This window comes from Cardiocondyla obscurior, linkage group LG03, assembly GCF_019399895.1.
Source record: "Cardiocondyla obscurior isolate alpha-2009 linkage group LG03, Cobs3.1, whole genome shotgun sequence".
Taxonomy (NCBI): Eukaryota; Metazoa; Arthropoda; class Insecta; order Hymenoptera; family Formicidae; genus Cardiocondyla; species Cardiocondyla obscurior.
In genome coordinates, this window is record NC_091866.1 from 8,549,308 (window position 1) to 8,572,325 (window position 23,018).

General features: G+C 35.2%; 6 protein-coding genes across 9 annotated transcripts in view; 3 read left to right on the plus strand and 3 right to left on the minus strand.

Annotated features, from left to right (window-relative positions):
- Positions 1 to 563, minus strand: part of LOC139101309 (trichohyalin-like) — a 13,722-nt gene extending 13,159 nt beyond the window's left edge. The window contains exon 1 of the mRNA XM_070654341.1: positions 513 to 563. Within this exon, the coding sequence (XP_070510442.1) occupies positions 513 to 563 (51 nt within the window). The remainder of the gene's footprint in view (positions 1 to 512) is intronic.
- A 990-nt stretch (positions 564 to 1,553) lies between these two features.
- Positions 1,554 to 3,425, plus strand: LOC139113611 (uncharacterized). The gene is made up of 3 exons (XM_070674881.1): positions 1,554 to 2,028; positions 2,153 to 2,409; positions 2,663 to 3,425. Exons 2-3 carry the CDS (start codon positions 2,210 to 2,212, stop codon positions 3,423 to 3,425), a joined length of 963 nt encoding a protein of 320 aa, XP_070530982.1. The 5' UTR covers positions 1,554 to 2,028; positions 2,153 to 2,209.
- A 46-nt stretch (positions 3,426 to 3,471) lies between these two features.
- LOC139113599 (ATP-dependent RNA helicase DDX24) lies at positions 3,472 to 6,830 on the minus strand. Its single transcript, XM_070674848.1, has 9 exons — positions 6,549 to 6,830; positions 6,013 to 6,484; positions 5,758 to 5,939; positions 5,247 to 5,685; positions 4,954 to 5,176; positions 4,704 to 4,815; positions 4,514 to 4,631; positions 4,256 to 4,436; positions 3,472 to 4,176 (listed from the first exon to the last, which is right to left on the minus strand). The coding sequence occupies exons 1-9, from the start codon at positions 6,726 to 6,728 to the stop codon at positions 3,885 to 3,887; spliced, it is 2,199 nt and encodes a 732-aa protein (XP_070530949.1). The 5' UTR covers positions 6,729 to 6,830; the 3' UTR covers positions 3,472 to 3,884.
- Positions 6,831 to 6,852: 22 nt separating this feature from the next.
- On the plus strand, positions 6,853 to 8,947 carry LOC139113608 (lanC-like protein 3 homolog). Its single transcript, XM_070674875.1, has 3 exons — positions 6,853 to 7,342; positions 7,413 to 7,789; positions 7,882 to 8,947. Exons 1-3 carry the CDS (start codon positions 6,955 to 6,957, stop codon positions 8,425 to 8,427), a joined length of 1,311 nt encoding a protein of 436 aa, XP_070530976.1. The 5' UTR covers positions 6,853 to 6,954; the 3' UTR covers positions 8,428 to 8,947.
- Positions 8,522 to 12,092, minus strand: Pink1 (PTEN-induced putative kinase 1). The gene is made up of 7 exons (XM_070674871.1): positions 11,751 to 12,092; positions 11,051 to 11,334; positions 10,409 to 10,944; positions 10,214 to 10,336; positions 9,677 to 10,094; positions 9,478 to 9,576; positions 8,522 to 9,269 (listed from the first exon to the last, which is right to left on the minus strand). The coding sequence occupies exons 1-7, from the start codon at positions 11,884 to 11,886 to the stop codon at positions 9,018 to 9,020; spliced, it is 1,848 nt and encodes a 615-aa protein (XP_070530972.1). The 5' UTR covers positions 11,887 to 12,092; the 3' UTR covers positions 8,522 to 9,017.
- A 124-nt stretch (positions 12,093 to 12,216) lies between these two features.
- On the plus strand, positions 12,217 to 22,761 carry Med14 (mediator complex subunit 14). Of its 4 annotated transcripts, none has more exons than XM_070674833.1 (25): positions 12,217 to 12,480; positions 12,564 to 12,775; positions 12,863 to 12,995; positions 13,088 to 13,261; positions 13,340 to 13,465; positions 13,561 to 13,740; positions 13,823 to 14,016; positions 14,119 to 14,236; positions 14,887 to 15,028; positions 15,109 to 15,313; positions 15,381 to 15,540; positions 15,644 to 15,851; positions 16,850 to 17,055; positions 17,180 to 17,426; positions 17,640 to 17,783; positions 17,865 to 18,008; positions 18,087 to 18,256; positions 18,320 to 18,514; positions 18,616 to 18,873; positions 19,060 to 19,306; positions 19,531 to 19,901; positions 20,153 to 20,308; positions 20,376 to 20,645; positions 20,728 to 20,994; positions 21,266 to 22,761. In XM_070674833.1, exons 2-25 carry the CDS (start codon positions 12,627 to 12,629, stop codon positions 21,428 to 21,430), a joined length of 4,629 nt encoding a protein of 1,542 aa, XP_070530934.1. In that variant the 5' UTR covers positions 12,217 to 12,480; positions 12,564 to 12,626; the 3' UTR covers positions 21,431 to 22,761. The 4 variants fall into 4 exon arrangements, with proteins under 4 accessions (XP_070530934.1, XP_070530935.1, XP_070530931.1 ...); XM_070674834.1 differs by having other exon boundaries at positions 16,883 to 17,055; XM_070674830.1 differs by having other exon boundaries at positions 18,087 to 18,514.
- Positions 22,762 to 23,018: the final 257 nt, after the last annotated feature.

Sequence of the window (23,018 nt, forward strand, 5' to 3'; positions counted from 1 at the left end):
TACGACTGCTACGCCTTGGCAGCGTTTCTTTTCCGGAGTACACGCTCCCGTCCCCGGACCCAGAAGCCCGCCCTTCCACCGCGAGGCGGCCGAGGAAACCCCCCATTAGCTCCCTTCGAGGCATTCTCAAGAACGCCACGAAGAGATCCAATACCATCCGTCTAATTGTGCGCGATTTCCAGGTCGTTGATCTAGAACAAACAAAAACCAGGAGACCCCTAGATTATTCCATCAGTTAACCTCGAACGCGAATTAATGCACGCGAGCGGAAAAACTTTCCCAAGGGAAACCTGCCTTCTCTGCGCGCTTCCTCTTTCCTTTTCACGCGAATCGCGAACGTTCACCGAATCTCCTCGACGCTTTTCCCGTTTTGATTAAAAAAACAGATAAAGCTTTCGCTTAGTTCCTTGAATTAAAATACAAATAAGCTAACGAGAATAAAAAACATTGTTTTAAATATTACATTTTATAACGATGTAACTTTTAAAAAGTTGAGGGGAACTTTTGCTTACACCGGAGACGAATTCGGGAGCTCTCGAGGTCTGGAACACCCCGGCTGGCATTTCGGCACGGATCTTAAGGGCCAGGATACGAATACGTGAGCACGCAACGGGTGGCGGCATTCCTAAATCAATTTGTAACAAGAAAAAGAACTTGCTGGCCTTCGATTAACCGGCCGCTACTCGGCTACTGTGTCTCCTCTGCATCGGTGCGCTTGAAATTCGCCTGCTCGCAATTTGATGGCTTTCTTTACGAGCTTTACAAGCACAGTTCTTCCTTGCCAAATATATTAAATGCGTTTTTTTTTTTTAGCCCGTCCCAAGGCCACACACACGCACACATACAGTTGCGCGTAGCCCTGTGTCGGCGAATGCCGACCGGTCTCAAACGTTATGATCATCAAAAATTCATCCTCGGTTCCTACCATCGGAGATGATTACAAACGAGCTGTAGATTCTATATTTCACTTAAAATTTATATAATTTATTTTGTTGCGATAATTACTATGAATTTTATTACTTACAATATAACGTTAATGATAAAAACTGTCTCTCGACAGAGAATTATTAGAGCTCGTTTCTCGTGCAACGATCTGACTGCTAGCGAGCAGTACCATAAAGAAAAACTCCATGACATTTATTCCGCTCATTAATAACGATGTCAAAATAGTATTGATGTCGAAAAGATATGCTACGTGTCAGTATTGCACAGTCCTCCGCAATGACATTTAACGTTTCTTTTCAGGATGGTTTTCTGTGATATCTGGTAATAGCACGACGGGCAGCGCCCGCGTCCATCGAAGGGTGGATTCCCTGGTGAAGACAGGGGTGCCTGTCTTTCTCCTGGCGACGCCTCTGAGAGCCTACACGTTGACTCATTCGAAAATGGGTGAGTACGATTAAAAGAAGCTGAAAGGCGTCGCGCGCGAAATGTCAAACGGTGCAACGTTCTTGACCCAGATGCATAAGAATACCGGTGCAGCATGAAAGTGCTTCTTTCTACGCTGTCTTTCCTCTTTCCCTCCTATATATGTATGTATAATCTCTCCCACTCCGTGCTAAACGAAAGCCCACGCTTGAAAATTACAGAAGTTGGGTACTTATCTCTAACGATTGTGCAAATTGCCGCTCTTCGTAATTTACATACGTTGATATGCGTCTGAGCAACGAGGAAGTAACGTGTCGGTTGTAGATTACGCTGTACAAACTTTGTGCTCGCTTTTTAGAAAATGGAAACCTGCGTGCTCATTACACCAAGACGACAATCAGAGCCGGCGAGATATTACGGCTGGTAGCGGTCTTCCAAGATACGAGGCGGTGCAGCTCGGTCTCCTTCGGCATTTCCGGCGGCTGTCCCGAAAAGGATCAGTACGCGCAATGCATCGACCTGCACGGACGAGAGGTGTTCGCCTCGCTGTCAACAAGAGGCGAGTTCTACGCGATCCATCAAAGCGGAAGTGTCGACACCGAAAGCGACGCGGTGCTCTACAAAGTTCACCATCTCGCCAAAAGACAATTACCTCTTAAAGTAAGGCACTTGCGAATTTACAGCTTTGATAGTTAATGCTAAAGCGACGTTTGCCCTCATTATATTTCATGTGCTTTCGTTGTCGACACTTATTCACAGTTATCGTTCGAATTTTTCTTCTTAGGTACGACTGATAGCGGGACCGTTGCCAGTGCCGTTGCCGAAAGAGTACGGAGGTCTGATGCAGCTGGAGACATCGACACGTGGTCCGATAGTGTTGGGCTGTGTTGTACCCGAGAGACCGGTGCATAATCCGGAAATGCTTGAATTGGTCGTATCCGGTAACGGAGCACCTAGAGTGCGAAGAGCTCGATTGGGCTACCCTTCAGAAGCGAGACTACTAGCTTCTCCGAAAATGCAGCGATTATTATCAGCTTGCAGGTAAAGCTGCACCTTAAATAAAACAAATTATTTTTTTTAGTAACAAAATTATTTAATCGACAAATATAAATTGAAAATAAAGGAAACATTTTTTATTTATTACCTATTATTTAAATACAATTGTCCAGCTCTATCTTTTTTCTTTTTTTTAATGCTTTTGTTTCATGTTTAATATATTACGAAAAATGTGAACCGTTACTTTGTTACCTCGGAATCTATATCTTACGTAGTTGAACTGGTTCTTCTGCTTTAGTCGAACGGTCGGTGATCGGGCAACGGAACCACGGGTAGCGCCCACAAAGCTGCATTCGCCGACGGTGGAAAGCCTGAAGGAAATGCACCTGAAAAAGATCAAGCCGAAACAGGAAACCAAACCAATATTGCAGAGCTTGAAAGATGGATTAGAACAGTTAAAGCGAAGTTCCGTCAAAGAACGGAATCAGACAAAGCAGAGCACCGGGAACGGCATTTTAGAAAAGATCTCAAAACTTACTCAGGGTAATAGAAATCGCAATCCCGCGAAAAAATCGGCCTCCTTCACGTTCGCGGTGAGGCCGGAGATAGCCATGAGATCTCAGGAGCGTTATTCCAGTCTGGAGCCGGAAACTACCTCTCATCAGACCCGCCAGAATCAAAACACCAAGCAGCCGGTGCAAAGATCCGTGTCGACTAGCGTACTGGAGATACCGTGCGTCGAGCTGCAGCCCAATTATTCTCGCGTGAGGGACAGTTTAACACCACTCCCGTCACTCCCGAAATTGGTAAGGACCGGCAATAACAAAACTGAGGAAATCTATGCCGAAATCTGCGATACTTCGACGGCAAATCAGTCGCAAAAGTGTCCAGGAAGCCACGTAATGGCGCAAATCAGAATCGTCGTGCAAAATAATAATTCATCCTTAGGAGCACACAATATAATTGGCAACGAGAGATATGTAAATTCGATGGTGACGAGCGACCAAATTGACTCCATCATCAGTACAGAAGATGAAGTGATCTATAATACTGTATTCTAAAATTAAAAAGATGGACAAATGCATTTATAATGCTAATGATCATACGTAAGTGGAAGAGATTTTATTATAACTCGAGATAGCAATGTATGGAAATTCTAATAAAGTATAGACAAACCGGCTGTGTTCATCGCACGTGTTACGCGCGCGATCAATTTTCTATCTTCACTGTTTCGAGATGTATTATGTTTAAAAATATTAAAAAAGTTTGTACAAGTATTTTTGTAGAAAAATACAAAACTTCTGTACATCTCTTTGCCATATTATCGATGTATTAACAATTGGGATAAGAATGCGCTTTAGAGATGTTTCTTAGAAACAATTCGCTCAACTTAATTATAAACGTAAATGTAACTCAAAATACAACTAAACTAATTTTTGTTAATTCTAATTGCGATCCATAAAAATAAAACAATGTAAAAAAAAAGAACAATTAATTTTGTTTGTGTAAAAAATAATTTTTTACGTACTTTTTGACTTTTTAGTTCTTTTTGACTTTTTAAGAAATTGTGTTTTCTGAACTGCGGCGTTACCTTTTTTACACTTATCAGTATTATCTTCTATTACTTTTTTCATTACTTCGATAGCCTTATGCGCATCCTGAGCTATATCTATGTTCAAATTATCATCAAGATACTTTCCCGAAAACCCTTTCGGGAATATTGGCTTTGATAATAAAGATCGTAATTGACTTTTTTTTGCCTTCAATTGTCGTTTCATTGTTGCCATTTCCTCCGATTCCATCGATGACTCACTGAAAAAAATAAATTAATAAATAAAGATAATTTATGTTGTAAAAATAAAAAAAAAACCAAACGGTATAATTCTCTTACTCATCATCTTCCTCATCTAAAACCATGTCCATTTCCTCCATCGTTTTTCGTAACCAACTTTTTTGATTAGTCTGTCGACGGCATTTTAATTCTAGCTTATCAATATCGCGAGCGACATCCATTCTTTCTTTTATAGAAATTAATATTCTATCTACCACCGGAAATATAGGCAAATCGTCCGCTATAAAAACAGATTCACGAAATAATTTTTATAATTAATCATAAAATTATTAAAGCAATATTATAACATTAACGTACTGCGTCCTAGAGTTTTGCACAGTTTGATGTAATTCTGTTTTTCGGAAGGTTCCATCATTAGAACCGTGATACCTTCCTTTTGTGCTCTCGCTGTTCTACCACTCCTATGTACGTAATTCTGTAAAATAATAATTAAATGAATTAATAATGTATTCAATTGATAAACATTTATAATATTTAAGACATTTACCTCAGCTGTCCTGGGAACCTGATAATGTATTACATGCTCTATATTAGGTATATCTAAACCTCGTGCGGCTACGTCAGTAGCTATCAATAATCCGTTCTCGTCAGCTTGAAATCTATAATGCTTCTTATTAGTACATATACAGGGTGTGTTTATTAAATTGATAATTATTAAATGCATAAAACAATAAATATCTTTCACTGTAACGTTACAGAAAAAAAAAATCTTAAAGTAAAATAATCTATATTCGTACCTTTCAAGATTTTTTAAACGTTGTCGTTGTTGCATACTAGCATGTAAAGGTAAAGGCTTGCATTCAATTATACTGAAAAGAGTGGCCAATCTTTTCACACAGCTAATACTGTTACAAAAAACTAACGTTCTTCCACTGTGTCGTTTTAAAAAGTAATAAAGATAATAGTCTTTATGGTCAATTGTACATGCTATTCGACATTCTGTTAAGTTATCGGCAGTACCTAATAATTTAAATTCGATTAAATAATAGCACATGTTTAAATTCTATTAATAAATAATTAAAATGCATACCTGACTCTTTAGTAAGATCGACGATTTTAGGATTTTTTATCTTTAACAATTTTATAATTTTCTGCAACTTTTCATCGGGAGTAAATTTACGTATTTTACTTCTAGCGTATCGTTTCTTTTTTCTATCAAGATAATCTGGAATATCGTGCACCATAGTCAAAGTGGCTGAAAAGACAAATAACTGCCGTTTCTCCCGTTTCATTGGATTCGCATTAATCTTTTCTAATAAGTCATGCAACTCTTGAAAATGACCCTTTTCCATCATTCTATCTGTTTCATCAATTGCTAAATATCTGACAAACTCCATTTGACTGAGATGAGGATTGCCTTCTTGAACCAATTCCCACAATCTTCCAGGTGTAGCAATAACAATTTCGGGACCCTTATTCAATATTCTTTCTTGTTTCACTGCTGCCATGCCTCCAAGAACAACAGCTATCTATGTAATAATATAATAATAATTAAAATTATTCATGAATTAAACAAATAACTATTTAAAAAATAATCGTGCCTTAATGTCGGTATATTTTGCCGCTTGAGTAAGATGATTTTTTATTTGAACTGCTAATTCTCGAGTTGGTGTCAAAATTAAAGCATATAAGGGCTTGGTTGGAAGATTATGACATTCTTTCAGCTTTGAGTCATTCACACAATTTTCTGACTCTGACAAATGTTCACTTTCTGAATCAGATTCTGAAAAATTATTATCTATAATATATTTAAGCTCAAAAAATAAATTGTAATAAAAAAAAAATTGCTGTTTTACCTTTTTTGTTTGGCCAAGTTTGTCTTTCATTCTGACTCTTTAAATCCAAAATACCTTTTATAATTGGAATACCAAATGCTAATGTCTTGCCACTACCAGTTTCAGCAGCACCTAATATATCTCTACGGCCTAATATAGCAGCTGGCAGTGTCCTTGTTTGTATCATAGTGGGAGAATGAAAATTTTGATCAGCCAGAGCTTTAATTATAACAGCAGGTACACCCATAGAGCTCCATGCTTCAGCATTAATTTTGGTCAAATTGTCACTGCTGTCGGTATTATGATATTCGTCTTCACTATCCGAATTAGTTTCTTCAACGGTTTCAAGATCTACTGATTTTATTGACGTCTTCCCCTCTTTTTCCTTCTTACGTTTTGTTTCTTTCTTAATCTTCGATTTTTTTGCAGAAGGCTCAGCAACGTCTACATCAGCCGCATCTCGTTCTTTTAGATTTTTGCGCTTTGATACTAACTGCAATACAAGATATATAATTATTATAAACATTTAAAAATTACCAAAAAAAATTAATACTTACTTTACTTTGCTCGGAAGATTTCACTTGCGTAGTTACAAGCTTGCCCTTTTTCGTGCTCCGTTCTAAATTATAATCTGTCAATTCCTCTATTCCAATTAGTCCTTCTATGCCATTAGATAACACGGCGCCTTCCAATGTCACAGGTTTCCAGTCATCGTTAGTTCGTTTAATTTTTCCCATAATTACAAAAAATACTACTTATGTTACTGACGAAGACTTTACGTTTGAGATAACCTAAACCAGAAAAGTAACATGTGGTCGAGATGACAGCAACGCCTCTTTATGCACGAAGCGAACTAGTCGGTGATGCGCAGACGAATTGACGTAAGCTCTGGAAAATTATTTTATCGAGCGCAACCTCGGCTATGTCAAGTCATGTCGACATCAACGTAGTTAATTAAATTATATGAAACAATTGTTGAGGTGCTGCGGTATTATGTCACGTCGAAATAGATATTTTGTAAACGAATATTGTGCGCGTGAGGAGGAAATTGTCAATGATTTGACAGCGATACGACGCGATGTTAACAACAGTCAAAGCGCTGCTAAAGATAACGCACTAAAACTTTTACAGCGCATTGTTGAAAAGGAACCACCTGAGCGTGCAGAAACTGAGGGTGGACTGTACGTTGGCGCGGCCGGTATTTCCTATGCGTTTATGCGGCTTGCCGAGTACTCCGCTTTTGGAACAGAAGCGAGTAAAAAACACTTGCAGCTGGCTGAACGTTATTTGCGTTCTTCCTTGTCAACGGTGCAAGGCCACGAAGGACGTTTCGGCTCTGGTTTCCTTTTAGGTTTGTATGTATAGCAGTATGCACTCTGATTACGATGCAATAAATTGTTTAAATTCTATATATATCGCAGGTGATTGGGGCATTCTGGCAGTAGGCGCAGTTCTCGCGGTAATTCGCGGAGAAAATGAAATTTCCAATGAACTGATAAATCGCTACATAGCAGCGGGAGTACGTTGCAAGGAAGTAGATTTTTTAAAATGCGGCTCAGACGAGTTCTTTGTGGGCCGTGCTGGTTATTTATATGGTGCATTATGGCTGAATCGCACAATGAAAAAAACCGTCATATCACTCGATGTAATGCATGAAATTTCACGAACAATTATTGCTTCGGGTAAAACATATGCGCAAGTACGTAATAGCCCGTGTCCATTGATGTATGCGTACTACGGTACGGAATATCTAGGCGCTGCTCACGGACTTTGTGCGATTTTACAAATTCTTATACAGGTATTTACACGGCATATAATTTAGATTAACGATTGAAAAAGCCAAGTATTTTAAAGAGTTTTGTCGGGGCTGATGTCCAATGTTGTTTTTAGGTACCATCATTCCTTGACAGTGATGCAGATATCGACAAAACTGTGCAAACATGCGTGGATTATTTGCTAAGTCAGCAAACAACGACTGGGAATTTTCTATGTTCCACAGATGAAATAGATTATTCTCGACGAATTATTGGAAATGACGACGAGTTAATACATTGGTGTCACGGCGCACCTGGCGTTATCTACACGATGGCGGCAGCATATTTACGCTGGAAAGATCAACGTTATTTGGATTCGTGCAAACGTGCCGGCGATCTCATCTGGCGCAAAGGTCTTTTGCGTAAAGGGCCTGGAATTTGTCATGGTGTAGCAGGCAATGGCTATGCCTTTCTTCTTTTATATAAGCTCACAAACGACGAGCGTTATCTTTATCGTGCTGCTAAATTTGCAGACTTTATACATTCATCACAATTTCAAACAGACGCACGCATTCCTGATTCACCATACTCACTTTATGAGGGCATTGCTGGTACCGCTTGTTTTCTCGCTGATTTTATTGAACCAGATAAAGCCCACTTCCCTTTCCAAGATGTATTTTAAGATTTTAAGAATATATATCACAATCCAATGTCACAGCGGATGTAGAACTCTTGGCAATACATACATACGAGAACAGGAAAATTAACGTAAATAATTAAAAATATAATTGTTGATATATTTGTTAACTAATACTATAATGTACTTTAACAACAAACATAAATTTTCTTATCGACAACACAGCCCAATTTCACATTTCGAAATATATTTGTACATTATCTTAACACAAAATAATTTGATTATAATATTTATAATATCAATTTTTTTTGTAAGTTTTTCAGTACATATTAATAATTGTTTTCATAAAATTAATATATGTAAATTAAACTCTATAGTAATAAATATAATTTAATTTGAAGGCATTGGAATAACAAAAAGGTTTTAAAAGTACACCGAGGGGCAAATATAATTTTACCCTTTGTGTTTCTTTAAGTATCAAAACCAAAGATTAAAAATCAAATATGAAAATAACAATACAACAAGCTGTAAGAAAAACTGATTAAAAATAGAAAAATTTAATATATTTTTGATTTTATTAAATTAAATATCTTATTACGTGCTCTGTCTTTTATGCAAGTGCATTATTTTCAATACTATATATTTCGTTGTATCCATTTCAACGCACTTCTGACGTTAGTAAGTGTTACCCTGCTGAGGAAACTTGCAATTAATTGATATTCTGGCATTGTTCGTCTTCCAGAATGCATAGAAAGTGATCGTTCATATTTTTTACGTGGATTGATATCGTGTTTGGCATCGACGGATAATCCATAAAACAGTGGCAAATTGTCTTTCCATCCTTCACAAAGAACTTTTGTGGTCAAACACAAAAGCCATTGCATAATCTACAGATATGTTATACAAAAGTTTTGCGTTAGACAATTTTATTGAAAAATATTCTATATATAAAGCTCATTTATATTTACGATTTATTTAAATACCGAGTAGCTTACGTAAAGCGTAAGTCAATAACTTTAGAAATATTTTTTGACAGAACCTTATTGACTTCATTTTACATGAGCTACTCTTGTGTGTGTGCATGCGTGTATTTACCTCGTTACTAGATGGTAATTGTCTCTCACTTTTTAACCATGAACTGGGTGCCCATAGATACAGCTGCAATACAGTTGCTGCCAGTTCGCTATCGAGTCGCTATAAACATGTGAAAAAGAAACAAAATGTTAATATATATTTTTTTATTTTATTTTAATGACTAGATTACTGAATTTATTCGTGCTTTTCTCTTACAAACCTTATATAAATTTCTTGACAATGCATTTTTTATAACAGCTTTGATAATAGACGGGATATCGTCTGGTAATGCAGGAAGCTCATTTTCAGTGTAATCATAATTCTTTAAAGTAACTTTTTCACCATTCTCGCCATAAAATGGATTTTGCATTCCAAATATTTCGTACGCTATAGTTCCTACTGTCCAAAAATCAGCTTTAGTGTAGTTTATACTAGTAAAAGGACCAGGTTCGGCTGTTATTACTTCCGGTGCCATCAGTGCAATATTACCACCTTTATCGATATCATGAGTGTTGAAAGGTAAATACAATCCGTGAATTTTATCAGCCAAACAACAGCCAAAATCCGTTACGACTAGCGACGGAGAATTATCAGTCTTTTCTGATAAGTCGAGTAAAATGTTGTCACTTTTCAGATCTCTAATTTATAAACATCGATAAAAAAAAAGAAAAGAATTAAAGATAAATTTTTTTTGATTTATAAAATAAATGTCACACGACGTGTATGTAACTAATGTAAAATAAGAAAGTAGTCTTACCGATGCGCAATGCCGTTTGCGTTCATATGAGCTACTGCTTCTAAGAGCTGAGCGAGTAATAATATCGACACCCGCATATTAACGTTTCGACTAGTTACATATTGCTTCAAAGTAACATCATATCTAAAACAATGTAACCTGTATTAAAAATCATAGACATAATAAAAGTATAATCTTGTACCGTGAATAAATTACCTTTTCATCACCAAAAATAAGCTCATGTTTCTGCCTGATCCTTCCGGATTGATTCTACTCGGTAAAGCATCAGGATACATTCCCCAAGAGCCAGGTAAAGCAGGTATTTTATCCGTAAAAACATAATACATTGCCACAATATTTGGATGAGGTGGTAACATGATTTTATTTTCTGCTAGCTTTTGCTCCCAAATAGCCAAATTATCATTTCCATAACATTTTCTAGCAGGTACTGTCTCTTTATGCATAGCTTTTAAAATAGCAACAGCATTGGATTCGGCATCGTAATTAAACATCATTTTAATAGCTAATGGGAATACACTTGTATCTTTTGTTTCAACATTAGTATCGATTAAATCATCTTTATTTGGTAGATTATTTTTAAATCGTGCTGCATATACAGCAGCAGAGCAACCTTTAGCAATTATAGGTCCCATTACAAAATTTTGCAAAGTTATAACATTTTCATCAGCAGAAACATTTGGATAGCTTTTATCATTTTGTGGCATATTCCATTGTAATTTTGAAACTGCTTCCTAAATAACACAATTTAAATCATTACATTTAGAAATTAAAAATAATTAAACACTTATTAAAATATTAATTTAAGTATACAGTTTAAACAAATATATATGCATTTACCCGAATTTCCCAGCATACTCCTTCTAGCTCATCATCCTTTGTTAATATTCCTGTACCTGATGCTAATGATATACCAACAAGAGCAAAAAATGGAGCAGAATCACCAAAGACAAGTCTACTTGCTGTACGCCTTCTTAAATCTGCTGCTAGACTATTAGTCACATGATTTAAGATGTTATCAACAAAAATACGCCTAGCATGTGTACCCAAATATCCGAGATGCCTCCTAGTATTCCACACATTGCTAGTATTTCGATAAAGAAGACTACTATTTTGGGATTTGCCTGGCACAAGTAAAAATATTAATTATTAAATATTTTGTTTCCAAAAAAATGTATAATATTGTTGCAATACTGCTCATAAATTTCAAATAATTAATTGTATCATATAATAAAAAATAGAGTATCAATATCTCACTGGATTTACCACATTATTTAATTATTAATTATTATATTTTTTATTATTATATTATATTTAATTATTATACATTTACCCACATTATTTAATTAATAAATTATATAGTTGATCATAAAAAATTAATTACAACATTTTTTTTACAACAAAGTCATTCTTTTTATCGCTTAATAAATAATCGAGTGTACAATAAAATTATTTGAAAGTGTAAATTTATAGTGCTGAAATTTTTACACGACATGTAATGCTATTAAAAAACTTAGTTGAACAAGTATTGTTGAGTTACCTGTCTGTGCAACGTATATTTTGCCGAACTGTTTATCCGTGTACTCTCGCGAATGGAAGTGTTCCTTGTTTCGTAATGTGCGCAATACAACGCGACCATTTTGCACAAGACGATGGACTACGGCCCGTATTGACATTTCACCGATTTCTTGGGCCGAGACAGTCCGGCGTATAAGCCCGTAGGTCAGATACGCCTTAAAGGCGGATGACAAAGCTGTCGAAACGTTATCAATTTTTACGTCGTTGATCCCGCTGTCCAAACAAACCGAATCTAATTCCTCTTCTCTTTTTGGTTACTGGCAATAATGGCGCCCAGATGCACCCTGATGCACTTAAACACATCCAGACCAGAAACTCGAGAAATATCTGGAGCCACGGTCAAACGCCGTAGTGTCACTAGTGGTGTTAACAATAATCCGAAAAATCCAATAGACACGGCAATCTTAAATTTTTATAGTTTGTGACAACCCAACGCTGCATTGCTAATAGTGGTTGAGCTTCGTGCTGTTTGGGAGTATTTTGTCGCGTAAATATACATTTATACATTTATCTATTTGTTTAGAAATATGTCAGTGCATATTGACGTCGAGTATAATATAATTGAATATACAAGCTATGAAGTTGCGACAAAACACAGTTAGATTTCATCCTCCATATTACGGAATTGGGCAATTGTCAACTGCATCTTTTCGAATCATGCTGGATATCGTACGGTGTCGTTAGAATAATAGGTATTTTTTTATCAGAATTGGAATAACGATATGATATATATATAATGTATTATTTTGTAAAAATATTTTTATATTTTTTGTAGAAAAAATAATTGTAGAACTGTAGATACATTATATTAAAATATTTTGTATCAAACTATATCAAAATGGCACCAGTACCTTTAGAAGGCCACCAAACTCCTGTTACAAATAACATACCACAGGAAGGCAATCGCGGTGGATCTATATCTTTAGGCATGCTTATAGATTTTATTATACAGAGAACATATCATGAACTCACTGTTCTTGCTGAACTGTAAGTACTAAGTCTGGGTTATTAATAAATACATAATTATTTAACAATATAATATTAGACTTTATATTTTTTGCATGTTTTATTTAGGCTACCTCGAAAAACGGATATGGAGCGTAAAATTGAAATTTATAATTTTTCTGCTCGAACAAGACAATTATATGTCCGGTTGTTAGCATTAGTAAAATGGGCAAATAGTGCATCTAAAGTGGATAAGTCTACAGTAAGATTTTTAATATTTTATAGTCACTTCATTAAAAAATTTAATTTAATTAATAAAATTTAATTTAATTAATATTTATTTTTTTTTTTTAGCATATAATGGGATTCTTAGATAAGCAATCATTACTTTTTGTTGATACCGCGGATATGCTAGCAAGGATGGCTCGAGAAACTTTAGTACATGCCAGACTTCCAAATTTTCATATTCCATCGGCTGTGGAAGTACTTACCACTGGAACGTATGGTAGATTACCGGCTTGCATTCGAGTAAGTGAAAAAAAAAATTAAATACAGCTATTTTAAGAAACATGACTTGAAATATTATTATATTTATATTTTAAACAGGAAAGAATAGTGCCTCCAGATCCCATCACTCCTTCAGAAAAGAGAAGTACTTTACAGAGATTGAATCAAGTTATTCAACATAGATTAGTCACTGGAAATTTGCTGCCACAGATGCGCAATTTAAAGGTAATCAATATAATGAGAACATTAAGTTTTAAAAATTATTAACACTATGATTGTCTTATAAAAAAAATTATATTTAATTTATTATTGATATGTAGATCGAGGCAGGAAGAGTGACGTTTCTTGTCGAGCAAGAATTTTCGGTATCTCTTACAGTTATGGGTGATGGGCCTACTGTACCATGGAGATTGTTAGAATTAGAAATTTTGGTTTCGGATAGAGAGACTGGCGATGGAAAAGCACTGGTGCATCCTTTGCAAACTCGATATGTACATCAGGTACATTTATCTTACGATCAAATAGTAATTATTATTAAATATTAAATAAGATGTTTAAAAATTAAATTTTCTCTTATGATAGGTTGTTCAATCGCGATTAGCTGAAAGTACTAATTCATTATCAGAGGTGTATCATATCTTGCATTATTTTTGTCAGTCGTTACAATTAGAGGTATTGTATTCTCAAACATTAAGGCTGATTCGAGATAGATTGGACGATCATATTCACGTAGATGAATATACACCTGGCAAATGTCTTTCCGTATCTTACTGGAGGTAAGAAATATACATGCACTTATATAAAAAATGTAAAAAAAAAAACTGATACATATTCGCAATACGTAAATTTGTATACTTATATACACGAAATTTTTTCAGGGAATTAACAAGTAAGGATCCACGATCAGAGCTTGGATATAAGTTAACTGTACAAGTAGATCAACATGACCCTGCGAGGCCTCTTGCAGTTGTGCATATACCATCATTGGGCAGTAAGGTAAATACAAATTACAAACTACGAAAAAAAAATCATGCGACTTACCGATCTGCATGAGCTGCGGCGGAGTTGTAGAGTTCGGCCGGTGACTGTAACATAAAATAAAACATATTAATGTAGATACGTTAGTATTTGAATTAATATAAGGGTAAAGATTTATTTTTATAAAGATTTTTTTTTTTAAAGAAATTAATATTTACCTAAAAGTTGCTCCGCCGATGCAAGATGCCCGTCCCGGGCCTGCTCCTCCTCTCAGATGGGACGTGTCGAGTCATCCTTCCGCGCACTGGACACTCGCGAACACCCCGACCGTGATTTTATGATCGCGAAAATTATTGATCACTTTAGCGTGTTCCTGTCCGGCACTCGCGTTTAGAAAAAAATCGTATGTCGAAAAACTACGCCCGAATACTTAGCGGAACTCCCGGAACGACCGACGAACCGTCTGCGGTTCGTATAATTAATAATATCGGCGGTGACGACACTTTCGTTAACAGCAGTGGACGCAGCTACGTCGATCTGTAACAAAAAAAAAAATTATATAATTTAATAAACGGCAACAATAAAATCAATTAATCAACTAATTTATGCGTAACACCGATTTTTTAAATAGGGATTATAATATTATATTATGATAATATGTAACGCAGGAAAGCGAGATAGCGCACAGAGCCATTAGATCGGATCAATTATCAATGGAATGCTTACTCGTGCATACTATCTACATTCGAACGCGAAGTCGTTTATCTGAATTGAAACAAGAACTGCAAACAATGTTGAAAGATGTTGAATGTAAGTTAAGAACGTATTTTTTATTTTTTACGTTTTGCAGGTTGAAAAAAAAAGATATTATTTATTTATTAATATTTTAGGTACCTTAGCGGGTTCTCCAGCTATTTTATCGGTGCCTATATTGCAACCTTGTTTACGTGCGGAGCTTCTGCTAGTCACAGTTGATACTCATACTGGTATGCTGCAGTGTCACGTTCCTCAATATGATGCACCACTTGTTCCAGAATTAACAACAGCTCTAAACGGAGATCATTCGCGTCTTCCGACACTTATATCCGAATTAAGGTATTAATTATTATAATAATTTTACTCGCGAATGTATTCCAGCATATTAAAAAATTTTCTTTAACAGATATTGGATAACACAGAGACGCTGCGAGAAAACGTTGCAGCATTTACCTGCTACCTCTCACGAACGATTACCTGTTTTACATCATCCGGATCACCCTATGTCTAAGATTAGTCGGCATCGGATGTTTGTACAATTACATAGACATCCTACAGTCATATTGGTACATATATTTATCAATTTCTTCGAACATTACAATAAGTAAAATATTTTTATTTGAATTTTGTTTCAAATATGCGTATATACACTCATATATTTTATTCCAGATTGTCGCGTTCAAAGAGAAAGAAAGTTCGCCATGTGAAATAGAGTGTTCTTTCTATCTCACTGTAGTGAAGCATAGTTCTATTGAAGACGATCCACATGACGATAGCATAGAAACGGAAATTCCGAAAATGTATCTAAAGGTTCAGAGCCTTATTGAATTTGACACTTTTGTGATTACACATGGCCCATTTACAAGTGTTGATAGTGGTGAGTAAAATGATATAAGCTTTATATTGCATCTAAGAATGGAGGATAAACGCGACAAGTACAACATACATATCAATTTCTATTATATCACATATTTTGTCTATTTTTTTCTTATTTTTAATCTTTATATGTTATTTTTTCATTTTCCATTCTTGACACTGCAGATCTTTCTTGTTTTAAATATTAAAGTTAATAATTATCATAATAGTAATATCATTATTAGTCATGAAATAATTACATAAATAATTCACTCGAATATGCATGTATTTGTACACTGAAAGGGAGATATAGCATTTATTTCGGCGACATCGGCTAGCGTACGTGACCTTAGAGTGGTGTGCGTAAAGTCACACACTTTCACATACGAAACGCTGCAACACATGCATCACAGAGCGCTGGACGTCGAGGACTGAGGGGGAACGCCGAACGCGTTCCCCCATATTCACTCGGCCGTCGTGGAGGGGGAAGTAGAAGTGGGAGAAACACGTAATCCAGCCTCCGTCGCCGCACTAAATGCCATAACTATCTTTTAGTCTTTTACATAAATTTAGTTTATCAATTACCCTGTACTTTTAACATGGATGCGTAAGTATTAAGTAAAAGATATATTCTATATTAAATAAATGTATCTTATACCACAGTTTGGGGATAATCCCTATGGTTTTACCCAACGACGCCTTTTTAATAACAATTATCAATATTAATTTTTATTTAATTAGTGATAAGTACATTGTATATATTATGTATAGAATATAATTCTTATATGTTAATGCCAGATTTTATATCAGATGCTTTAATCATTATCTTTGATTAATTACATGCTTAAAAATGTTAAACTCAATTTTCTTACTAACTCACTAACATATTTGCTCGTTATCGATGTGCAATATAATACAATAATACAATGTATGGATAATAATTAACATCTGGCATCGTTCAGTGTGGTATCGGCGTACTGCTCTGCTACTTTTAGGGGGATTAACGGGTGGATTTTTTAGGGAATAATGATCAAGATGGGGGGTGCATTACAGAAGTGGAGGCGACCAACAACAAACGTAGAAGTACCGGGATCGGAGGAAGGACAGACGCCGCAGGAACGTCACAGAATAGAAGACCAAAGCATCCGGCTTACTTTATTCCGGAGTTGGCACATGTCGTCGCATTATGCGACGAGCGATTACCATTCGTAAATTTGGCTCAAGAAGTAAGATTTTTTTTCTTAATTTTTTTACATTCCTTGCAGATGGATGTGTTCTTTAAAATAAATGCTTTCTCGACAGTGAATTTTTTTGTGTTGCAAACTATTTTAACTCGATATTAATATGCAGCTTACTAGACGAGAGATAGCCCATCAAGGTCTCCAGGTTGAAGCAAATGCCACAGCATTAGTACTCAAACTTGTTCAATTACCTGCGCCATTGGCGAGCATGGCTACGAGCAGTGCTTGGCACGCTCTTCTTAAAAGGCTTTTGAGTGTCTCAATTAGAGTTCAGGGCAAAGGAATGGCTAAAACTTGGACGGTGGAATTTGTATTTTACGGTAGTCCCCTTTCCAGCAGTCATCCTAAAGAACAAGGTATCGATAACGTGTCTACGTAAAAATTCATTCAGTGTTAATATATTTTTCATAATCCTGCAGTTTAAAGTTACGAATTTAACAATGAGGTATTTATTACAATTTGTTATTTTTATTTTAATTAAATAACATTATATTTTTTCTTGTTAGCAAATAAAATGCATCATCTTTCGCGTAGAAAAGTGATTAAATACAAATGTTTTATTTTTGCAGGTTTACGAAGACCAGTTTATTTTCAATATGAAATGGGTACGGCCGATACCGTTTCCCGCACTGTAGATGCCTTATTAAACGATTGGGCACAGATAGTGCATTTGTATTCGATTGTTCATGATTTAGCTGAATATTTTAAAATGGGTGAGTTATACATTTGAAATCTTCTAACTCACGTAAATTATTTTTTATTATGTAATTTTTAATGGCTGCTTTTTATTTCAGAAAAATACAACTTACGCAACATGGTTAGCATTAAGTCTTATAGTTACAGCAAACTAGTTCTTGCGTATGGTCCAAATCAAGGTGCAACTGTTACTGTACAATGGAGTACAAATGACAAGGCTTTTAAATTAGTATTTGGTAGAAGTAAGTTTCCTACGTTTATACCCAATTTAATATATTTTATCGATAATAACTGTAATCAAGTCTCGTTGTAATCTGTAGGTCCGACGAATATGGTGACCAACGCGCATTCAATAATGAAGGAACAGCTAGAAGCTCATTTGAATAGACACACAAATTTGGCACAAATTATTCATATACTTAATGAAACTCTTCAGCCGCTCACGTCGATCAATAAATTACCATCGATCCCTCAGTTATGCGTGCATGCGGTAAGTGCACGCGCTTACCTGCCTTTTTTCGGTTCCGATTTACGGCTAAATTCCTCTCTACAGAGACCACGAGTGCCGGTTCAAACGTTTACTATAATGCCACAATGTGTCACTTTAGTAAGGATAGCGTATCAAGGAATGTATTGTTTGGAATTGCGTTTACGCGGCGGGGGTTTGGTGAGCTTACGCGATGGTGCTTACAGTCGTTTTGACAGAAGTAATGTTGTCGACGAGTTTACACCTACACAAGGCTTAAAGGTAAGAAATAGAAAAAATAAAATAAAAAATTTAAGATTAAATATTAATAAAAATATTAATAAAAAATTAAGATTAAATAAAACGTATTCATACCATTACAGGCATTTCTATCGAAATATGTCGATGAAAACGCGGTATCTAGAAGAAGGTCTCAGTCAGAGGACGATAATCCACCGTCGCCTGTCACCATGGACAGTGACAGTGGTTCAGGCAATGTCGGTTTCTTAGGTCATCACAGAAGCGGACCCCAATCGCCTGCTCAGCAACGCGAAGGTTTAAGATTTCACCCACCACTCACACCACCGTCTGGTAGTAATCCTCACACACCAGCGAGTCCTCATACTGCAAACATATCACAGGTAATTATTTAGTTAAAAATATATAATTGTTTTTTTTTTATACCCCAAGAATTGCAGTTTATTTTTTGGAATTTTTTTTTTTTATATATATTTTTTATTTCTACTACAGTGGTATACTTTTCTACTCGAAATTAATTTATCAGTGTTCTAATTAATTACTTAACTAATTTTAAATGTTTTCACAAGGCAAATCAACATCAGAGTTATGGAAGCAGTCCTGCAACTTCGTTTAATTTAGCATCTCCGCCATCATTACCGCCAAATACGCCTAATATGTTACCTCACCCCTCTCCTGGATCGGGACTCGTTGCAAATAGCCCTTTAAATCCAATGCACGTTCCCAGTCCGGCTGGACTCATGCCGACGTCATCGCCTGGACCATGCAGTAATGTTCAAGTAGGGCATTCTCCTGCTAGCTCATTTATGCAAACAGGTACGCATAGAAACTATTTTTTTTATATTTATTTCTATTTTTCAAAAATTTACCCTTTTTATTTTTTACAAGTTTTAGAATTGATCTTTTCCTTTTAATCTTAACTAAAAATATACTTTGTTTTAAACAATGCAAATATAATAATTTTTTTTTAATCGTAATATTATTAACGTATCAAATTAAACCATAAACATATTTTTGTAATAATATACATCGATCTTTAGGTCACATCGACGGCAGCCCTTTTCCAGCTTCTCAAAGCATGACTTCGCCGGCTGCTTCTAATTGGCCTGGATCTCCGAGTGTGCCGAGACCCTCCCCTGCAAGACCTGGACAAAGCCCGAGTCACGCGGCGTTACATAGCCCGCAAGCATCTGATCACAAGACTGGTAGTCACATATCCAGAGTATTACCACAGAGATCTTGGGCAGGTGCTGTGCCAACACTTCTCACGCATGAAGCCTTAGAACTTCTTTGCTGCCCATCAATTCATCCGTCTAACTTACCGGGTCCAGATATGTCACCGCTCGAGAGATTTTTGGGGTGTGTCTACATGCGACGGCAATTGCAACGCTTTATTCAGACGGATGATTGTGTAAGCAAATTCACGTAAAAATCTATATAATATAATACATATATATTAATATAACTAATATTTGCAACTTATTGTAAAATGCTTTATTTTATTTATTATAGATTTATTATAGATAGATTAATGTGAGATGTTGTCTATCTAATATAAAAATATTTTCAACGCAACACACGACTTGCAGTCGCTTAGTAATACTAGTAATAAATAAACGTATATAAAATACCTATTTAATACGTATATATAAATTGTTGTAGTTAACCGGTATCAACGCCGAGCCCGGAGTGGTTCATTTCAAAGCCGAAAGCTTGCAATGTAGAGTTGGATTAAATCCGCAACATTTCCAATCTCTTCATATTAAAGTTCTCTCGCTTCCTGAATATAAAGATCAATGGAGTATGGAAGAATTACAGGTAATTTAAATATGCATCTTGTGCACACGATTTACTTAAACAATTATAATTGTTGTTTTATTCACAGATTATTGAGAAGTTCTTTGACACTCGAGTAGCAGCTCCGCCTTATAAACACAACACGCTGTCCGGTTTTGGGAGGATGCTTAATGTGCGTTTTAAAGTGTTAAAGGACTTCGTGCAAATAATGAAACTGGAGCTTGTTCCCGGTCTTGTGCAACAACAACAGTTAAAATGGTCCGTGCAGTTGTGTTTACGCATTCCGCCTTCCGCGGGACCGATCGTGCCTCCTGGCACGGAGGGAGTGCACGTTTGTAGGAGTAAAATTTTATTTTTCGTAGGTGTTATTTGTATTTTTTTATGATACAAAATTTATCGTATACTCGATCGATTATTGAACGTATGCGCTCGTGTTGCAGTTACAAATAACGAGAAATGGTGGACCATATCAAGGAGATCCGCCATCCTTGGTATTGCCGTTCGTGTACGATGTCACCACAAATATAACGCAACTTGCAGAGAGAAGAGATCTTAGCCCACCTCCCCCGGCGCTTACAGCGGCATCCATGCAGCTGAAGAGATTCGCCGAGTATGGTGCGAATCAATCTGAATGTTCGTTGTTCCCTGCAGTACGAGACCTATTAGCAAATTATACATTACCATCAGAACCGCCGGTTATATCACAGGTAATCTTTTTGACTAAAAAAATTTCTCTATAAAATAGTGATAAACTTAAAATGTAACTTTCGATTATATATACTGTATATGAATTAATGCAATTTTTTAAGCCAGTAATTAGATAGCACAAAATACGCTCTTCGCGCGTATTATTTACTATTTATCCTTTTTTATAGAGTTTTTTTACATTTAATAATTTTTATTATTGACAAAACATTTTTACAAAAAATTAATAGATTATTAAAATTAATTGTATTTAACTATATTCCTTTGTGTCAGGTTGTGCCGTCTCCTGCGGGAAATCAAGTAGCTCCCGCTCAGCAAATCCAAAACACGGCAATGCAGATGCATTCACCTATGACAGGTGGCCAAGGTCCACCACAAGGGCCTTACGGAATCCAGGGCATGCAACCAATGAATTTGATGGGCGGACCACCTCAATAGGACTTGCTTTACTCTCCTAATCCCCTTTGTCTGCCGGGTCATCCAACATGGATGAACTAAAAATGTAAACTTTAACTCAAGGAATTCACGTCATGAATCACCTGTGTTATTCTAACATGAGAGGATTTACATTTTACGGGGTATTTTAGGAGAGAAAAAGATGTGTTTTCGCTGCATTTAACTCAACAAAGATAAATGGACAGCCTAATAATAACAATAAATAAATTAATTAATTAATTAAAATATTATCGAGTGTTTTTCGTATGAGTGACAAACACCGCTATCTGAAATTAATACTGTAAATACGCGCTTTGTATTTTACAGTTACCAAACTGTACCACTGAAACAAATATGCTAAGACGAATGTATAAAATGTATTATAAAAATTATTATTGTTAGATTATATTATTTGACAAAAATTGAATTTAATAAAAAATTACTATAAGTGTAACTACACTTGCGAACGACTTCTTTTGTATTTACATTCTGTTTCATGTAAAATATTTTTCATTAAAAATTATCTATAATAATCTATACATAAAATTACCTAAATATATAATAAATCTTTTAAAACAAGTATCTTTTTATAACATATAAACAATTTAATATGAATGTGAATACGAAATGATGTTTATGACGTTGCCAATAAAAAGCATTACAGACATGCGAAAAAAATGTATAAATGTTCACAAGTACATTTCTTAGATATATTTAGAACGAGTACGCGTACTGCGCTTTTGAATATGGTATGTGAACAACAATTTTATCAGACGTATTTTTTTTTTTCATAAACACATCGAAGTTGCATGTTTTGTAATCGGTATATTTAGATTACGAGTAATAAGCTGTTGGCCCTTAAAAAATATTTTTGTGTTAACTAAAGTTAATTCAAATATTATATTTATGTCCACACTTAATATCGAATCAATTTTGACATATTTCATATATTTTTTCAACGAATCGATAGAAGAAAATACAATTTACATTACACATTTTATCTGGCATTTATGAATAATATATATAAAATTTTTATTTTGGTTCTGTGTGTATACAGCTTCTCTTTTTTTTTTTTTTACAAAAAACATATAATACTCTTAACAAAAATCAATCGTACTATATTCTTAATATATGCAATTGTACAGTACTCATAGTTAATAATAATGTATTGGAATACAACTGTATATCTCAATAATCGCATCTCAAATATATACACTTTTAGGTCAGGTATCAGTCTCTGTATATAAATTTGAATACATCTTGATACACCTATTTCGTATGATAATTCTTAATTGCACCGAAACAAAAATTGAACGTTACTAAACATCATTAACTTTAAACTTAAACTAAGCAATATTATACGTTCTTGGCCGTGTTTGTGTTTTGTTATATATATATATATATATATATATTTCTTTTTTTTTTTTTTGGTAATCTTACGATATATCTCACATGACTTTTCAAAAATAATTTTTTGCACAATAGCCTATATCCTCTGTATCTTTACCAGTACCAAAAAGATACTCGTGTACATATTCTATATTGATTTACGCAAAACTAAATTTATCATATATATATTTCGCAATTTCAG

Excerpts from the sequence above, each read along its gene's own strand:
- LOC139113611 (XM_070674881.1), top strand. The coding sequence starts at position 2,210 with ATGCAGCTGGAGACATCGACACGTGGTCCGATAGTGTTGGGCTGTGTT. Across the intron at positions 2,410-2,662 it reads CGATTATTATCAGCTTGCAG|TCGAACGGTCGGTGATCGGG; the intron begins GTAAAGCTGCAC and ends CTTCTGCTTTAG.
- LOC139113599 (XM_070674848.1), bottom strand. The coding sequence starts at position 6,728 with ATGGGAAAAATTAAACGAACTAACGATGACTGGAAACCTGTGACATTG. Across the intron at positions 6,485-6,548 it reads AATCTTCCGAGCAAAGTAAA|TTAGTATCAAAGCGCAAAAA; the intron begins GTAAGTATTAAT and ends CTTGTATTGCAG. Across the intron at positions 4,632-4,703 it reads AGGTTCCCAGGACAGCTGAG|AATTACGTACATAGGAGTGG; the intron begins GTAAATGTCTTA and ends ATTATTTTACAG.
- LOC139113608 (XM_070674875.1), top strand. The coding sequence starts at position 6,955 with ATGAAACAATTGTTGAGGTGCTGCGGTATTATGTCACGTCGAAATAGA. Across the intron at positions 7,343-7,412 it reads CGGCTCTGGTTTCCTTTTAG|GTGATTGGGGCATTCTGGCA; the intron begins GTTTGTATGTAT and ends TATATATCGCAG. Across the intron at positions 7,790-7,881 it reads TTTTACAAATTCTTATACAG|GTACCATCATTCCTTGACAG; the intron begins GTATTTACACGG and ends TGTTGTTTTTAG.
- Pink1 (XM_070674871.1), bottom strand. The coding sequence starts at position 11,886 with ATGTCAATACGGGCCGTAGTCCATCGTCTTGTGCAAAATGGTCGCGTT. Across the intron at positions 10,095-10,213 it reads GCAAACGGCATTGCGCATCG|AGATCTGAAAAGTGACAACA; the intron begins GTAAGACTACTT and ends TTTATAAATTAG. Across the intron at positions 9,270-9,477 it reads AATTACCATCTAGTAACGAG|ATTATGCAATGGCTTTTGTG; the intron begins GTAAATACACGC and ends ACATATCTGTAG.
- Med14 (XM_070674830.1), top strand. The coding sequence starts at position 12,627 with ATGGCACCAGTACCTTTAGAAGGCCACCAAACTCCTGTTACAAATAAC. Across the intron at positions 13,262-13,339 it reads GATTACCGGCTTGCATTCGA|GAAAGAATAGTGCCTCCAGA; the intron begins GTAAGTGAAAAA and ends TATTTTAAACAG. Across the intron at positions 15,314-15,380 it reads ACACTTATATCCGAATTAAG|ATATTGGATAACACAGAGAC; the intron begins GTATTAATTATT and ends TTTCTTTAACAG.